Source organism: Narcine bancroftii, chromosome 1 (assembly GCF_036971445.1).
Source record: "Narcine bancroftii isolate sNarBan1 chromosome 1, sNarBan1.hap1, whole genome shotgun sequence".
Taxonomy (NCBI): domain Eukaryota; kingdom Metazoa; phylum Chordata; class Chondrichthyes; order Torpediniformes; family Narcinidae; genus Narcine; species Narcine bancroftii.
Genome location: NC_091469.1, coordinates 355,591,099 through 355,610,442, shown reverse-complemented (window position 1 = coordinate 355,610,442; position 19,344 = coordinate 355,591,099). Strand labels below are relative to the sequence as shown.

At 38.5% G+C, this 19,344-nt stretch overlaps 1 protein-coding gene across 1 annotated transcript in view; it reads left to right on the top strand.

Annotated features, from left to right (window-relative positions):
• Nucleotides 1–19,344, top strand: part of LOC138749851 (tyrosine-protein phosphatase non-receptor type 3-like) — a 204,083-nt gene that overhangs the window by 63,472 nt on the left and 121,267 nt on the right. Inside the window, exons 3-6 of the mRNA XM_069911805.1 lie at nt 6,444–6,551; nt 6,648–6,690; nt 12,190–12,259; nt 15,712–15,756. Of these exons, the coding sequence (XP_069767906.1) occupies nt 6,444–6,551; nt 6,648–6,690; nt 12,190–12,259; nt 15,712–15,756 (266 nt within the window). The remainder of the gene's footprint in view (nt 1–6,443; nt 6,552–6,647; nt 6,691–12,189; nt 12,260–15,711; nt 15,757–19,344) is intronic.

Below are 19,344 nucleotides of genomic sequence, written 5' to 3'. Positions count from 1 at the left end.
ACAGTTGCAGTTCCAGAAATAACACATTAGCAAAGTAAATCTGAAAAGATCATCTTGGAGTAAATCCTTTGAGGTATCAAAAATATTTTGAAAATAATTTAAGAAAATTAAGCCAAGAGAAGATACTTGAAAAATTATTGGTTGGCCAATATTAGTTATACTTAAATGAGGAATATGTTTTATTATGAGTCTGAGTGCAGCCAAAATCCAGTAACTTCCAGTAGAACGGCTAGCAGGTGATGAAGACTATTCATATTTGAGAAATTTGTATTTATAATTGTTGATTGTAAATTCCAAATTGCACAAATATCTTGAAATCACTACTAATTTGTGTCAGCAAGTCACCTTTGTTCAATCAAGGAAAATTTATAAAAAACCTGGTGGATTTGCTGGCCTCCAGCGTCTATCCCTGCCAGTTCCTGGTACCAAATGTGTTGCATTTTATAGGGTGTCATGGATCCTATTGAATCATAAAATTATATTCTAACCAGAGAAATGGTATAAAATATTCTTAAGGTATAAAAATTGTATTATTGGTGAAAGTATGGCAACCAAAATTTTGTTTTAATATTCTTAAAATACTCACCCAAGGAAGCTGAAGTGTTAATTCTCTAACTCTCGGGGGAACATTAATAACACCAGCACCATTTATTTATGTTATGTATTTAACAAATTAAAATGTCTAAAGTCCTTCAGACTAGGGTTCACAGGGGTCGTAAGCAGGAGATCAAAATGAGTACTGAAGAAAGTAAAAAAAGTAAAGTGGGTTGGGGAGGTGGTTTCAGTTCTTCAGGATTTAAGATAGCTGATTACATGAAGGAAATTGTGGTTATGTGAGGTCACCAGCAGGATCCTTGAGATGGTCGAGGTTATGGAGGCCACCAGATGTTGAATAATTGCTCAAGTCTATCCAATCCATTTTAAAAAATCGCAACACATCAAAATTGTGGCCAATTACCATTGAATGTACTTGTTTTTCCATTAGCGATGTGATAGCTCCTCACTAGTTTCCTGCTCCTAGTTATCAAAAATATCAGCAAAAAATATTAATATTAAAATGAATAATAATCAAGAGGTAAACTCTCCATCAGTCTAGTTGGAAAATATGACTGCTTGGCCAAGAATATTGCTGCGTAAATTTGTTCGGACAGGAACTGAGCAAAATTTTTGCTGCTTTATTTACATTAATTCACTGTTGAAATCTGAGAAGGTGACTTTGTTGATTAAGTAATATTCTATCCACAATACATCAAAATGAGGCATTTGGTGCCAGCATGAGTACATAATGCATTCAAACATGCTGAAAGATGACATAAGGTTCTATCAAGTTGGTTGAATGTCCTAAATGGAGTTCAGCTGCTTCAGAGTTGTTTGGTTCGGACTCATTCCAACATGCTTTAGACTGGTCATGAGATTTCAGTCGGTGAGTTGCAGGCAGCAGGCTATCAGGTGTCAGACTTGTCGGAATGGTCATGCGAAAGATTTAGATGTGTTTTAATTGAGTTTTCTGTGAAAAATATCAAAAAGACGGATAAAATCTTAGAAGTAAGAATTTTTCAACAAAAAATGGACAAAACAAGGACTAAGAAACCAAGGCAGCCAAGAACAAAAATTGAGGAAGTTTCTTTCCAGCCAGGAGCATCGAGCGAAACCCCAAAAGGGAGCGGTGTAAGAGTGGCCTTGGGACCAGCGGACCCTGACGGAGCTGGGGAGTTGGGACAAGAACTAAATATTATCCTGGAGAAAATGGAAAAATTGAGCAATCGATTTGCAAGCGCTGAAACTGTAATGAGAGACATGATTGAAAGGATGACTGAAATTTAAAAAATCACTGAAGACTTAATGGAAAGAATGAACCAAGCAGAAGTAGACTTGGTATAAACACAAGATAAGCTAAAAGCTTTGGAAAAAGATGAGAAGAAATGGGAGTCAGGCAGACAAAATCTGCTGGACAAGATCGACCACATAGAGAATTTTAGCAAATGAAGCAATGTGCGAATTATCAGACTGAAAAAAGGAATCGAGGCAAGAGATTCAGTGAACTTCTTTGAAACATGGATCTTGTGAGTGCTGGGAGAAGACAAATTTAGAGAAAAATTACATATCGAAAGGGCTCACGTGACCCTCAGACACAGGAGAGCCAACAATCAGTTACTGCAACCAGTCCTGGTAAGATTTTTGAGTTACCAGGAATGGGAGACAATTCTGGGAACAGCATATGAATACTTTAAGCAACATAAAGGGCCTCCTGAAATTGACCATGAAAATGTGCTATTTTAGATCTTCTTTGATTAAGCAAAGGAAGGAGTTTGATGATGTAAAAAGATAATTGCGTTCCAAAAACTTGAAATTTTTGATGATATACCCCACGTTTCTGAGGGTCAAAGTAGCAGAAGGTAATAGACTATTTTTCAAGACTAAGACTAAGAATGAGGTGGAAGATTTTCTGTGAGCTTTATAAAAAGATTAAGGTTGCCAAAGAAGACGGTGAATAATGTTTAAATCGGACTAAGTAAAAGTTGTATTTTTTTTTAAACCGTCTTGTATTTATTGATGAACAGTAAATTATTTTGAAATGTTCACTGAGATCTCAGTAAAGGGTGAAAACTTAGAAGAAGTAGTAGCAGGGTGGAGAGTCCAGTCTAAGGGGGGAGAATGGTGCCCACTATTATTAAAAAGGTGGTGCTAAAGGGAGGGGTGGTTCTTCCTCAAAAGAATCAGCGGGCTTTTTTTTAGGGTTTCGGGGTTTCCTGTTTATGTTACCGTCAAGGCTGGGACATTGTATGTTTTTTAAAGGGGAAAGATCATCGTATTATTTAAACAATTGAAAAGGTTTTATTTTTTTTTAATTGTTTAAAAATCAATATGGATAGAACATTAAATTTTATTAGTCTTAAATATTAATGGAATAAATAAGAGAGTGAAAAGGAAGTGAGTCTTGGCACACCTAAAAAAAATTAAAGGCAGATATAGTCTTTCGACAAGAAACACATCTTACCAAATTTGGCTCAAAAGCAAGAGGTGTAACGATTTTAATTAATGAAAATATAACAACATACCTATGATTAGAATATGGCAAGAAATAAATGAGCATAATGGAAAACAAAACGTGTATCATTAAAAACACCATTATGTAAAAATATGTTGCTGTCTATGAATCTGGGTAACAAAATATTGAATTCATGGTATAAAGGAAGAAGATATATTGATGACTTCTGTGGAGGGATCTCTTAGGTCTTTTGAACAATTAAGAAATAAATATGGAATAGCTAATGGGCCTTTGTTTTGTTTTCTCCAGCTAAGATTGGGGTCAAATTTGGCGCCACTTGAAATTAGTGAAATGGAACAAATGATTTGGCTGGGGAATTGTAATGGAGGATTAAAACCATGTACTCAGATGCTTTTTGCTTATGTGGAACTGACGACACTGGGTCCACACACAGGTCACCTTACTTTCAGAACTAGCAGATGTAATTAAACTCAGCCATGGGGACTTATCTGAAGATACACTTTGAAATGGAATTCCACCGTGAGGCCCAGGGAAAGCAGTTGTCAAATACGACACTCTGAAATTGACGTATTGGTCACAACCTGTCTTGCTCAAGAAGTTTTAATGAGTCCTTGTATCTACGAGATAAACCAGGATATCATAGCATCCTGCTCCATAATAATTAATCTTCTAAATTGTAGAATAGTATGCTCAGCTTTGATTTTGACTGACAAATGTTAGAGGGAGTGGGTGCATGATTAATTGTTTTTGGGGTATAAAAGTCTGTGGTCCTGCTGCTGAAGTTTAGACTCTCCGAGGGGTGGGAACACCCCTTGTCAAGAAGGAAGAACAGCCAGAGTCCGAGCAACGTCCCGGTCGGGGGAGGTGGAGAAGCTGCTACCAGCGCCCTGACAACCTACTACAAGTGTGCAGTTGTTGCCTCGCTTCGGCAGTTGGGACCAGTCCAAGCGTTGATAAGTATAGTTGGGAAGGGCTTGCATATTGTAGTGTGAAATCAGCTTTTGAATTAGTAATAAACATTTGTATAAACTAAACTGCTCTCGGTGTGTGTGTCTATTTTCTTTCGGTAGCTAAAACACTGTGACCAATCTAAAATGAACAAAATGAGAGGTATAAGTTTACCCAAGACAATATACCTAAATTTATAACCAAGATGTACTATGATCTTCAGAATGAAAGTGCAAAACCAAGTTTACAGAGATCGAGGGAGAGATGGGAGTCGGATCTAGGTGTTGCAATAATGGAAAGATGTTGGTCTGATTGGTTTTTGGAGAGCATAACATCAATTATAAATACAAGGTACAGATTAGTACAATATAATTTCCAACACCAATTATATCTCACACCACAGAAATTGCATAAACCAAAAATGTGAAATATTGGAGATATGTTTTAGGTGTGGGACCGAAATAGGAATGTTTTTACATGCGACATGGTCGTGTGTAAAGGTGAGATCTTTCTAGCAGGATATTACTGAAATATTAACCAGAATAATGGGGGTGGCGTTCATGGGTGACCCGGAGCTTTATCTTTTGGGGAAACTTTATTGAAATAAGCAATAAATTAATTAAATTCTAAATTTAATTTGTTAAAATAGGCTTAGCAGTGGCTAAGAAATGTATTGCAATTACTTGGAAATCCAACACCCTTCTACATATAGCACAATGGACTGCTGAGATGAATAGTTGCATATCGATGGAAAAAAATTACATACAACTTAAAGAACAAATATGACATATTTATCAAGATATGGTAGCCATATTTGGATCATATAGGAGTCCAATTATAACTACAATAATAATAAAAAAAAAATAGATGCTGCTATAGTATAAATACAAGTGACTTCCCATTGAGAATTTTTTTTGGTCAACATAAATGTGAGCCCTGACTGTGTGTGGATTTATATTGTGAAAAGGGGAGGTGGTAGAAGGGTTGTTTTGTTTGTTTTTTTTGTACAAAAAAGTTTTTATATTTATATACTTTGATATTGAAGAGTTTACTGTGTAAATTAATGGCAAAAAAAAATTCCCAGACTTGTCACCACTATTATTAAAATTGGTAGTTTTACACACAGTGAAGAAGGTTGTACAAGGTTAAGACAGGATATGTATCAACTGGGAAAGTGGGCATGACGATGTTTAATGTAATTGAACTCTGCCAGGTGAAAAGTGGTACATTTCGAAAAGTTGATTCAGGGCAGGATGTGCACTGTGAATGGCAGCTTCCAAGGGAGTGATACTGAAAAGCAAGCCCTTGAGGTTAGTGTAGTTTCATGAAGCTAGTGCCACAGATAGAATACTGAAGGAGGCTTGCTTTTATGAGCTGAGGCATTGAGTATGAGTTGGTGTTGCCACTGAAACAATTGTGCAAATCATGGGTTATGCCATAGTTCAAGTATTGTGTCCAGTTCTAGTCACTGTGTAAAAGGAAGGATGTGATTGAGCTCGAAAGGGTATAGAAAAAATTAGCAGAGGTATTGCCTGGGCCGAGTTATCAGGTAGGCATGGATTGTGTTTTTTCTCTAGGCTGGAGGAGGCTGAGAGAGATCTTAAAGTTTATAAAACTGAGGGTATAGATATTTCCCTGAGTAGAGAGGGTCTGAACCAAGAGGACACTGGTTTCAGCTTTTGGATTTGTTTTCTCTCTTTAATCTGTACTATTGTACTATGAAATACCTGTTCAGCTGCAACAAGGAAAATTATGCGTTATGTATACTGTGCATTGTATATGACAATAAAATTGTTATCATTATTCTGCAACGTCATCTGCATCTGGTGCTCATAGCCTTTTTATCGCATGGGAGTGAATCAAATAGCCTGTTTATTGGCATCTGTCAAGATCTTGGAAGCTGAGATCTGTTTGGCTCTTCTTGTTGAATGTGAGTACTTCAGCCTTTACTGAATGAATGAACGCTTTAGCAGTGCTATGATGCAACCCTTGGTGCTAATTGATCTTCCTTTTCATTGTAATCCTATACTCTGTAAATTCTGCTCTTTACTCGGCAGTATGAATGTTACAGATAATTTGTTGATCTATTTTCAGAAGAACCCTTCTCACTGTATTAGGAAAACTTGTACAGTGAGAGAGCTGCTTCCTCAGTAGCTCTATCACAATTCATAATTAGGTGTGGGACCATTGCAGAGCTGCCATCTAACATGTTGAGCAGCCCTTTTGCAACCAGTCTTTTGCTAACTTTTTGGTGTTACAGCAAGTGATCCTACATTGAAATTCCACTCTGTTGTATGACATAATTTTTGATAGGCTTTTTGCTGCCCCTTGCATGTCATTCTACCCTCATTGAGCTGGTTACCAAGTTACCAATTTAGTTACCATGGGGAAATTAATGGAAAATTTTCAGATTTGTAAGGAAAATTGCATCCCATATAATGGGTGGTTATGCTCTCATTATAAAATACATTGTTTTGATTTGCAGAAACAAGACACTGGTCAAGTTTTGTTGAATATGGCCTATAAACACCTGGAGTTGCTTGAAAAGGAATATTTTGGTTTACAGTTTATAGATGATTCAATAGAGTGTCCTGTGAGTATACCTCTTGATTATGATTTATGTGATGCATGTATTTTGTTACTAACTTCAGTGGAAAAACTAACATGGATTCACTAATTTCATGCACAGAGGTGGCTTGAACCGAGCAAACCTATCAGGAAACAGCTTAAAGGTAAGTAGATTGACCTGCGGTAACTACATGTAGTTAACATAAACTTGATTAATTTAATTTAACTGCACAATGTTAATACTGCAGTAACATTTAAATAAATCATGAAACAAGCATCTACTAACCATATCTAATATAAGTATGCAATAATGAAAGGAATATGTGACTCTAAGGAAGCAGATTATACTTTTGAAAGAAAACTGGGCTCTTTCTTTGCTCTCCCAATACTATAAATACTTTTTAAAGTTTGTTTTTTATCTGTCCTAATGAGAAGGATATAACTAGAATATTAAGGAAGCAGTGAGGATGACTACATAGAATGTTTGGATAAATTAAACCTCTTTTTCTCTCGCACTGCAGTCCTTTAGGCTTTTTGCCAGAAATTAATGTCAGCACAAGCTGTCCCCACTTGCTTCTGGCCTATATGAGACATACATTTGGCCCACTTTGACATGTTGAACATGCGTTACCCGTTATTCCTTTTCATTTTCATTCTCCCATCAACAGCCCCAGATTCTACCACTCACTGACACTCTTGTGGTGTTTAACAATGCCCATTCATCCTACCAACTAAGTGTTTCTGGGATGTGAAAGGAAACTGGAGAACCTTGAGGAAACCTGTATGGTCACAGGAATGCCGGGAAAACTCCACGCACAGATAACATTTGAGTTCATAATTGAACCCAGGCCTCTGCCTCTTTACTACCCATAAATACAAATTTAGGTTTCGTTATTACGTTGGCATAGAATCATCGAAATTTGTGGCAAGATTGGAAGCCGTTGAACTAGAGAAGCCCATTTGATTAATTCCATTTCCCAGCTCTTGATCATCAGCCTAGAGGTTATGGTACACTTGAGTACAGTACATTGTAAGTTTCTTCTTCTCTCCCTTCTGGGGATAGTGTTCAGGAAATGATGAGAAATCATTTTTATTCTCTCATTTTATTCACTCATCATTTTATGCATTTCAATTTTCCTTGATCTCTGTGGCAAAGGAAATCCCAGCTGAAAAGATCTTGCTTCATAACTTTAATTCTCCCCCCACCTTGGGGAAGGTTACTATAAGTAGTCTTGGCATCATTTTATACAATCACAATCTTCATGGAATTTAGTAATTTGCACTGTGGCTTGCACTTGGAAAATTCATTTGGATACCTGCAGCAAACCCTTGAAATGCTCCAAATAGAGTTTTCTCATGGGAAAAGATTACTTGGTGGTTGCAGTAAATAATCTAAGGACATTGTGAAAGGAAAGTGATATCTCCCCTTTGCTTTTCATTGAATAGGTCCTTTGATTATTTATATTAGTTATCCACAGTCATCTCCACCTTCCCCCCTCCCCAAAACCTCTCTCCCTCCCCTGTCTCTGGCTGCCCAGAACCCCTGACACATCCCACATTGAATATTCAGAAATTCCAAGTGGAGGAGGACCATTTGAAACTAATGAGAAACTCCAATCCACTCAATGGATCTGTATTGAAATGCTGTGTAAATAACGAAGGGAAGAGGCGACATTGCAAGCTGCCTATCCACTGTGACATCTCCTGCCCAACCTCTGGAAGGGTCTGCAGTTTTGGCATTGACCTCATTAGCTACTTCATAATTCATAGAACTGATGAGAAATAAATTGTCCTTGATTCTGAGGGACTGTCTAAGAAGGAGGTGATACTGTAGGTCAAATATGCAATCTTCCCTGCTGAAAGTTATTATATTTGAGTGTTTATTTTTAAAGTACACACATTCATTGTACTAATCATTGAAGCTTTGGATAATTTGTAGAGTGCTTCATGTCTCTCAAGCTTGCAATAGAAATTTAGAGGCATTTGACAGCACTTCCTTCCACCCTACATGAACTGCCTTGTTGAGCACATTGTTGAAATTGCATTCTGCAGACCAGACTGCAGAACTCCTCAGCACATCATTCTTGAAATCTTGGTCAGACTATTATACAAGTGTATAAATGCTTAGTGATATTATTACATCTTTGGAAATCTATTGGTGGTTGCTTTTATCTAACCACTTTGTCCCTGATGTAACCTATCTTAAATTCTAGAAATGGATCATGCAGATTTGTTTTCCCCAGTCCATCCCAGTTTGGAATTGAAACAACTGCTCTCTCCAGGAAAGCTTTTGTTGCACATGTTCATTTTTGTATCTGGTTTAGGTGGTTTCAAGAAATTGTGTTTTAACCTTTTTGAATAGCTTGATTCTATGTGGCCTGAATTGAATTGTAGATGCCAAATAGCCAAAAAAGATATGTGCTGTCAATGGTAAGAGTGAATCTCATTTCAGTTTGTGCTGAGTACCACCATGATGCACAAACTTTCTTGAAATCATGTACATCAAGTGGTAATTTAATTTAAATGAATGATAAAGCAGATGGTAAAATGGTCTTCTGACGCTTAGCTGAGAATCTGAACGATTGCACCAGGGCTGTCACAGACTTTATCAAAACAGCTGTGGATGAGTGTGTCTCCACAAAATTGTTCAGGGTTTTCCCAAACCAGAAGCTCTGGATGAACAATTAAATCCGGAACCTGCTGAGAACCAGATCACAGGTATTTGAGTCTGGAGATCCATATCAAAACACAAGGAGCGGATATGACCTGCGAAAAGCTATCTCCCAGACGAAGTGGAAATTCCCGATGAAAATAGATATGACAAGGGATACCCAATAGCTGGCGGGCCCTAAATGCCAAAGCCGACGAAGTAGCAGACGGCAAAGTTTCGCTCCCAGAGGGACTTTGCCTGATTGGCTACAGTAATAGTGAAGAGCCACCCTCCACATCCCCACGTCCCCTGATGATCCCATCCTGTTCCTATCTGAGGATGACGGGCATGCTGCTTTCAGGAGAGAGAATCCGAGGAAAACATCTGGCCTAGATGGAGTATTAAAAATCTGTGCTGACCACCTTAACAGTGTATTTCAGTATCTCTCTCCAGCAGGGCATGGAACCCACCTGTTTCAAACATGTGTCAATCATACTGGTGCCCAAGAAGAGTGCAGTAACCTACCTTAATGACTATTGACCAGTGGCACCTACATCAACAGTGATGAAATATTTTGAAGGGGTGGTGCTGAATTATATCAGCTCCTGTCTGAGAGGGTGCATGGATACATTTCAGTTTGCCTATCGTAGCAACAGGTCTAAGGTGGATGCCATCTCACTGACTCTACACAAAGCCCTGGAACACCTGGACAGTAAAGATGCATTCATCAGGATGCTTTTTATCGAATACAATTCGATATTTTACACCACCATCTCCTCAAAACTGATCATCAAATTCCATAAGATATTGGTGAGGCCAAATTTGGAGTACTGTGTACAGTTTTGGTCACCAAATTATAGGAAAGATATAAACAAAATAGAGAGAGTGCAGAGAAGGTTCACGAGAATGTTGACAGGATTTCAGGGTCTGAGTTACAGGGAAAGGTTGTGCAGACTGGGGCTTTTTTCTCTGGAGCGTAGAAGATTGAGAGGGGACTTGATAAAGGAGTTTAAGATTTTAAAAGGGACAGACAGAGTAAATGTGGATAGGCTTTTTCAATTAAGAAAGGGGGAGATTCAAACTAGAGGACATGGTTTAAGATTGAAGGGGGAAAATTATAAGGGGAACATGAGGGGAAATTTCTTTACGCAGAGGGTGGTGGGGATGTGGAATGAGCTTCCGGCAGACGTGGTCGAGGCGGGATCATTGGTTACATTTAAGGAAAGACTGGATCGTTACATGGATAGGAGGGGACTAGAGGGGTATGGACCGGGTGCTGGTCAGTGGGACTAGGAGGGTGGGGATTTGCTACGGCATGGACTAGTAGGGCCGAACTGGCCTGTTCTGTGCTGTAAGTGGTTATGTGGTTATATGGGACTCCACACCCCACTCTGCAATTGGATCATGGATTTTGTCACCTCCAGACCACAACCAGTGAGGCTTGGCTCAATGCCTTTACCTCAACAATGATTATGACTGGATCAAGTTTGAATCCCGTGTGGTTTGTAAGGAGTTTGTACGTTCGCCCCATGTCTGTGTGGGTTTTCTCCGGGGGCTCTGGTTTCCTCCCACTGTTCAAAACGTACCAGGGGTGTAGGTTAATGGGGTGTAAATTTGGCGGCACTGACTCGTGGGCCAAAATGGCCTGTTACTGTGCTGTATGTCTAAGTTTTTAAAAAAAATTAAATATCTACTCCATTATCTCCATTGGTGCTGGAGCACCACAGGGTGCATTCTTTGGCACCTGCTCCACTCACTTCACTTGTACAACCATGTACTCAGTATGACAGTAATACCATCTACAAATTTGCTGACAATATCTCAGTAGTGGATTGTATAAAGAAAAGTGATGAGTCAGCATACAGGAGGGAGATTGAAAACTTGGCTGAATAGTGGACCAACAATCACCTTGCCCTGAATGTCGTCAAAACGAGGAAGGTAAAGACAGAGGTTTACAATCCACTGGGGGATCAGAGGTGGAGAGGATGAGCAAATTTTAGTTCTTGGGAGTCACTATCTTGGATGATCTTTCCTGGACCCAACACACTAATGGCATCGTGAAGAAAGCATGTTAAGGCCTCTACTTCCTCAGGAGTTTGCAGAGGTTTGGTATGACACCAGAAACCCTGGGAAATTTCTACAGATGTGTGGTGGAAAGTGTACTGACCAGCTGTATCATGGTCTGAAATAAGGACACCAATATCTCTGAGCGTAAAGTCATAGACAAAAATCCTCTCCGCTATCGAGAAAATCTACAGGGAACTCTGCTGTTGGCGAGCAGCAGCAATCATGAAGTCTCCATACCATCCTGCACAAGCTCTGGTCTCGCTGCTGCCATCAGGATTCACACCAACAAGTTCAGGAGCATCTGCTACCCCTCCACCATCAGACTCCTCAACAAAAAGCTCAATCAGGGACTTATTTAAATACCCTTACCTCTCCACTTAATTGTGCAATACAAACAGAATTTTTAAAAAACCATTCAGCTTGTTTACATTATTTATCTGTTTACATGTATACGCTGTGTACTACAGTTTTTATGTACTACCAATAAGTGCTAATTCTGCCTCGCCCACAGAGAAAAGAATCCCAGGGTTATGTGTGATGTCATGTATGTACTCTGACAATAAATCTGATAGAGAAGATTTTGGCTTGAGCACAAGCCATGTTTTTCAAACAGTATGTATTTGGCAATGTGAGACTTGAATGATTGATTTGGATTTAAGCAAGAAAATCTGTCGATGCTGAGGTCAATTCAATACACACGATTGTTAGAGAAACTCAGCAGATCATGCAGCATCCATAGGAAGTAAAGGATAATCAACTTTTTGGGTCTGGGCTCTTCATCATGTGACCTGCTGAGTTTCTCCAGCACATTTGTGTATGCATTGGATGATTTGGATGCAATATCATTGAATTACAAGAATTGTGTTTATTAACACTAACAGTTATACATTTAACAAGAAATTTAAGAAAAAAAAATAAATGTTTGTTTCAACCTAAAATATTTCAGGAGATGCACTAAATTTTCGAGTGAGATTTTTTGTAACTGATCCAAATTCTCTGCAACAGGAACAGACAAGGTAGGCTATGTGCCTGTAAGTACAACTTATAAAATCATAGTTCAATATAATGCACATACTGAACTTCTGAATGTGAATTTTGCAGCAGTCGGTTTAACAAAAATCAGTTAACTGTTCCAGTGCCCACAGTCTAAATATTTGGCAAGTTCTTTTCTGTTTCAAATCGTATAATAAATATCTAGTTCTTGAGACTTGAATACAATACTTTCCACTATATATTTGAAACTGAAGTTAAATAAAATTGAACAAAATAGTTATGCACTTGATTTTTGTCCAACAAATCAATTATTTTCAGGTAGCCTTGGAATTTTACAAAGATGATTTGCTATTTTTCAGTTAGTTTTGCTGTGTGGGGGGAATCACCAAATGTTGCACCATCATGTCGGTTTCAACCACTTTCTGTACAGATATATAAACAATGATTTACAAGATTGTAGAGTCCATTTTTAAAAATGAGGTTTCAAGGTACTTGAAAGTGCAAGATAAAATAGGTTTAAATCAGCATGGTTTCCTTTGGGAAGGTATTGCCTGACAAATCTGTTGGATTCCTTTTGAGGAAGTAACAAGCAGGGCATGCAAAAGAGTCAATAGAGGTGATTGGTGGTGTTACACAGGGATTTGTGTTGGGTCTGCTACTTTTCACTCTGCATGTAAATTATTTAGATGACTTAATTGATGGTTTTGTGGCCAAGTTTGCAGATGTTACAAATATTGAAAGGAGGCTGGTACTGTTGAGGAAGCAGGGAAACTGTAAAGGGACTTGGATATGTTGGGAGAATGGGCAAAGAAGTGGTAGATGGAATGTGGTGTAGGGAACTGTATGGTCATGCACTTTGCAGGAAGGAATAAAGGTGTAAACTACTTTCTAAATGGTGAGAGAATTCAGAAAGCAGAGGTACAAATGGACTTTAGAGTACCAGTGCAAGATTCCCTAAAGGTTAACTTGCAGGTTGAGTCAGTAGAAAGGAAGACTAATACAATATCAGCATTCATTTTGTGAGGCAGAAATATGAAGGCAAAGATATAATGATGAGGCTTAATAAAGTGTTGCTCAGACCACATTTGGAGAATAGCAAGCAGTTTTAGACCCAAAAACTAAGAATGTGCTGGTTTTTGAGAGGGACAAGAAGAGGTTTACGTGACTGATCCCAGGGATGAGAATGTTAATATATGAGGAGCATTTAGAACCATGGAACATTACAGCACAGAAAACAGGCCCTTCACCCTTCTAGTCTGTGCCAAACTATTATTCCGTCCAGTACCACTGACTTGCACCCATTCCATAGCCCTCGATACCCTTCCCATGCATGTGCCTGTTCAAATTTTTCTTAAATGTGAAAATTGAGCCCACATTCACCACTTCAGCTGGCAGCTCGTTCCACACTTCCACTACTCTGTGTGAAGAAATTCCCCCTTGTGTTTTCCTGAAATATTTCCCCTTTCACTGTTAACCCATGTCCTCTGGTTTGTATCTCACCTAACTAACCTCAGTGGAAGAAGCCAACTTGCATTTACTCTATATATTTTGATATATTTAGATAATAATTTTGATTACCACTGTCAAATCTCCCCTCACTTTTCTACGCTCCAGGGAATAAAGTCCTAACCTGTTTAACCTTTCCCTCTAATTCAGTTCCTCAGGTCCAAGCAACATCCAAGTAAATCTTCTCTGCCCTCTTTCAAACTTATTCATATCTTTCCTTTAGTTAGATGACCAAAACTGTACACAATTCTCCAAATTTGGCCTCACCAATATCTTAAACAGCTTTACGATAATATCCCAACTCCTATACTCAATACTTTGATTTATGAATGCCAGTATGCCAAAACCTCTCTTAACAACCCCATCTACCTGTGATGTCGCTTTCAGGGAATTGCGTATCTATGTTTCCAAATCCATCTGGTCTTCTGCACTTCTCAATGCCCAATCATTTGCCATGTATGTCCTTTCTTGGCTTTTCCTTCCAAAATGCACACCTCACACTTGTCTGCATTAAATTCTTTCTGCCATTTTTCAACTGGTCCAAATCTCTTTGCGAGCTTTGAAAGCCTTTCTCACTGTCCATAATGCCTGCAATCTTGCTGTCATCTGCAAACTTGCTTATCCAATTTGTCACATTATCATTGATGTAGATGACAAACAACAATGGTCCCAGCACTGATCCCTGAGGCACACCACGAGTCACAGGCCTCCAGTCTGAGAAGCAATCATCCACCACCATTCTCTGGCTTCTCCCATATTTGAGGGTTCTGGACCTGTACTTACTGCAGTTTAGAAGAATGAGGAGGAATCTTGTCAAATAGATAGAGTATTGAAATGCCTAAATAGAGAGGACATAGATAAGATGCTTCAAGTGGTGTGAGAGTCAAGAAAAAGATGGCACAGCCTCAGAATAAAGGGATGACCCTTCAAAACAGAGATGGGGAGAAATTTCTTCAGTCAGACGGGGGATGAATCTGTGGTATTTATTGCCATGGACTGCTGTGGTGTCAGTCATTTGGTATATTTAAAGCATGTTGACAGGTTGTTGATTAGTAAGGGTGTTAAAGGATATGGGAAGGATGGGGTTGAGAAGAAAAATGCATCAGTCGTAATTTAAATGGCAGAGCAGACTTAATAGGCCTAATGTCCTAATTCTGCTCCTAAGCCTTATAAAGCAATCCAATCTGTCATTGGTTTTCAGTTAGTATTCACAAAACATGAAGCACCTCAAAACTGAACAATCAAATTACTTGGAAAATATGATTGAATTTGATAAACAAATAGTTTTTAAATTTCTGTATTCTTTTAGAAACATTCAGTAAAAAATTCTGCTTGTCACCTAACCTTGGTCAGATTTTTGAACCCCTGTTTCAGTTTTTATTGATGATACAATTTGCCTTTTATTCAAGTGATAGATCTTCCCCCTTTACCTTTCTGACATCTTTTCCATGTCTGATTTGAATCTTATCATCTTCCATGAGCATTCTCTAATAGCAATAATTCAACTGTTCATCTAAATGCTGAGAACTGCTTAAATTTAAATCCTCTTGATGATTTCACTAGAAAACTTAATCTGCAATCTCATTGTTATGGGACCTAACCTGCTGAAGGCAATGTAGCTCTTCATTATAAAGAACATTTTTCCCTAAATGTAAATATTAGGGAGAAAACACTCAGCATTTCCATCATCTTAGAATGACTATTGGTTAATCATTTGTTCCAAACAATATTGTCAGTGGCAACAACTGACTGAGTTGTGCAAGAGACTTTGCCTCCAAAATTAAAAACTTTTGTCCGTGCGTGTTAAATGTGTTCCTAATACAGTATTGCTGTTTAACTGTATATTGTCTGAGCTAAAACATTTGAAAAGCCAAATGCGTCGAGTCATTAAAATACTTACTTTGCGAATGCCTTCTGTATTTGTAAGTACCTCTATGCTTGTGTTGATTTTAGATTTTTGGTTTTTCAGGCATTTATATTTTTTACAACTGAAGAAGGAACTTGTTGATGGAAGGTAATTATTTTAAAATGCCATTCAAATTCTTTAAACAATAACTTTGGACAGATCCAAATTCTGAATCTGGTTTCCACTGAATTTGATTACTTTCCATTTGAAGAGTTTGTAAGAGTAGTTTAATTGCATTTTTATATACTGTACCAAAATAAGTTGTCTAATCGGCAAATGCAGATGCACCAAAATCCTGACTGTGAAATAGCAGTGTCGTTTAACTACTCGTTTTTCATAAAGATATTTCAACCAATCTTTATGTCACTGAATTAATGTTCTGGGATATGATTTGTTTTGTGTTTATCCTAATTTAAAACAAAGTCAAATATCTTGGATTGGACTTTCACGTTCTGAATGTGCAGAGTAAATGCAACTGCGTTTGTATTCCTAGTGCAATTGAACCAAATTTTGAAAGTGGGATGTAACACATTGCAATATTGTTTTACCCATATTTGTCGAAGAATAAAATAATATTCAGTTGAGTTTTAGTTTACACATTCCTGTGCTTAGGAACTTTTTTTTTAATGCAATTAACACTTTTCAGCATGCCTTGCATTTCATTTATCCCTTTTTAATAAGCCTCAGTTATTGCTGTGGTTAAGACTCTGTGGCCAGACATAAAACTCTACTCCATAAACATTAGAAATTGGTATACTTGCAGCTTAAATCTATTAAAATAAACTTTTGGATTTCCCTTGGTTTTCATCCCAAACGTACGAGAATCAAATTCAAAGTAAATGCCATGATACAAATACATAATGTTTGGGACAGATTCTTTTTTGTTTACTTGCCCCTATGCTCCACAGTTTTAAATCTGTAATCAAAGAATTCACATGTAATTGAGCACATTCCAGATTTTATTGAAGGTTATTTGTATACATTGTGGCAGCCCTTCACAGCTCCCCTACAGGACCTCACGAAATGAAGGACGAACGCGATGATCCAGCAGGCTGCACGAGGCCCGCAGCGCTGCCTTCCAATTGGCCACAACCAAAAGAGCTTAACTGGCCTAAGAGGGAAAGCGGATCACAAACACACCAATCATTGCTGAGAGGGTTTTGACTATGCCCCTCAGCTTGAGAATAAAACCAGGGCTGTGAGCCCAATAAAGCTCAGCGTTAACTAAACTCAACTCGGTTTGTGTCATTCTTCCTGGGAACAGCGTGTTCTTTCTGAGCTAACCTGCATGCAGCTATAACTTTTCCTGTGCTATAGGCTCTGCAGACCCATAGCTTGTAGCAGCCAGCTACAACATTTCATTTTGACCATGTACAAATTACACCATAGTCGTCTTGTTTCAGGGCACCATAATGATTGGGACATTTGGCTTCACAGGTGTTTGTGATTACTCAGGTATGTTTGATTGCTTCATTGGTGCAGGTATAAGAGAGCTTGGCTTGCTTCTAAGCTTTTGATCACCTTTGGAGGGCGTAGTTGCCATTTTTCAACTCGAGGACCAGAGTTGTGCCAATGAAAGTCAAAGAATTCATTGAGGCTGAAAAACAAGAATAAACAGTAAGAGGCATTCCCCAAACCTTAGGATGACCAAAATCTACTGCTTGAAACATCATTAAGAAGATAGAGCATACTGGTGAGCTCAATAATCACAAAGGGACTGGTGTTCCAAGCAAGGCCTCCACTGTTAATGGCAGAAGAATTCTCATCATAATGAAGAAAAATCCCCAAACACCTAACCTACTCTTCAGGAACCAGGTGTGGACGTGTCAATGACCACTGTCTGCAAACTTCATGAGAGGCTGCACTGCAAGATGTAACCTACTAGTTTGCCACAGAAACAGGATGCCCAGATAGCAGTTTGCCAAGATGCATTTAAAAGAGCCTGCAGAATTCTGGTAAAAGGTCTTGTGGACAGATGAGATCAAGATTAACCTGTATCAAAGTGATGGCAAGAGAAAAGTGTGGTAAACTGTCAGACATATCTTTATGGATTTTTCTTCATTATGAGAATTTTTTTTGACATCAGCAGCTGATGTCTTCCTTTGCAGTTACTGAACGCACCAGCATGCTCTTTTTTCTTAATGATGTTCTAAACTGTTGATTTTGGTCATCCTAAGGTTTGGTGATGTCGCTTACTGTTTTTTTTCAGCCTCCTAATGGTTTCTTTGACTTTCATTGGCACAACTCTGGACCTCATGTTGAAAAATAGCAACTGCACCCTTCAAAGGTGATCAAAAGCTTAGAAATAAGCCTAGCTCTCTTATACCTGCACCAATAAAGCAATTAAACATAACTGAGTACCTGTGAAGTCAAATTTCTCAAACAAGTTGGCGACACGGTTAGCATAACGATTAGCGCAATGCAATTGGGACTGGGATTGGAATCCTGTGCTGTCTGTAAGGAGTTTGTCCATTCTCCACACATCTGCACAGATTTTCCCCAGGGGCTCTGGTTTCCTCCCACTGTTCAACACTTATGGTGTAGGTTAATTGGGTGTAAATGGGCGGCAAGGACATGTGGGCCTAAATGGCCTGTTTATGTGCTGTAGGTCTACATTTTTTTTAAATTAAATTTTAAAAATTAAAAAATTCACTCAACCTATCCTCACAAGGCATGCTCTCCATTCCAGGCAGCTTCCTTGTAAATCTTTTCCTTTCTGTTGCACCATCAGATTAGATCTTTGAGGTATTGTTTTCAAATTCTCTTTCTACTACTGTTTTTAAATCTGTTTAAACCATTTCTTAGAATTCTTCCCTGTTGTTTTGTAGTCTTGAATATCCATTTCTTATACCATGCATTTCATTGGAATGGTCACCTTGTTAAAGATAATATCAAAGACAGCTGTTTGTCCTGTCCAAGCATTTTTGCTTTCTTCAGATTGTGCTGGTCTTTCTTCTGCTCAAGAATAGCTGCCAAATACTTCTCTCTTCCATTGCCAATGCATATTGGTAGCATTTCATTTGTTTATGTGCAGCCCAAAGAATTTCTTAATATTCTTTATCTTGAGATTTCCTGCTTCACACACAATCTGTAAATGATTTTGCTGCAAATATTGGTTGGCAGTGTTTAAATTTTGTTGCTTGCTAGCTTATTCCAAATTTACAGTACCAGTGACCCTGGTTTGAATCTGTAAGGAGTTTGTATATTCTCCTCGTGCCCACATGGATTTCCTCTAGGTGCTCAGGTTTCCTCCCACCCTTGTGTGGTGCAATTGAATGGCATGGACTAATGGGCCAGAAGGACCTGTTACTGTGCTGTATCTAAAAAAAAATTGGGTGAGTGGAGTGTCTGAGTTTTCCAAGATTTTATTTTTAATTTAATGAAAAATAGACCTTTCAGAAAAAATTATTCTGAATAATAAAGGAATCCAGTCAAAGCTTCTGCCTACTATTAGATTTGTATCCATAAATTTCCATAACTGTACATTGTACATTCATTTATATTTACACCGTTTCCACCACTGTAGTGCCTTATCATTCCTCCCCTTCTGTTGTTTGAGGGGCTTCCCCTTGGTCTTAGCCCCTCAATGCCTAGTAAAGGAAAGACCCTAGACTGTGGTCCCTCCTCACCGCTCCCTTCTGTTGGCTTCCTCAAGCCTCAGTGCATCCCTCAGCATGTACTCCTGTAGCCTGGGTA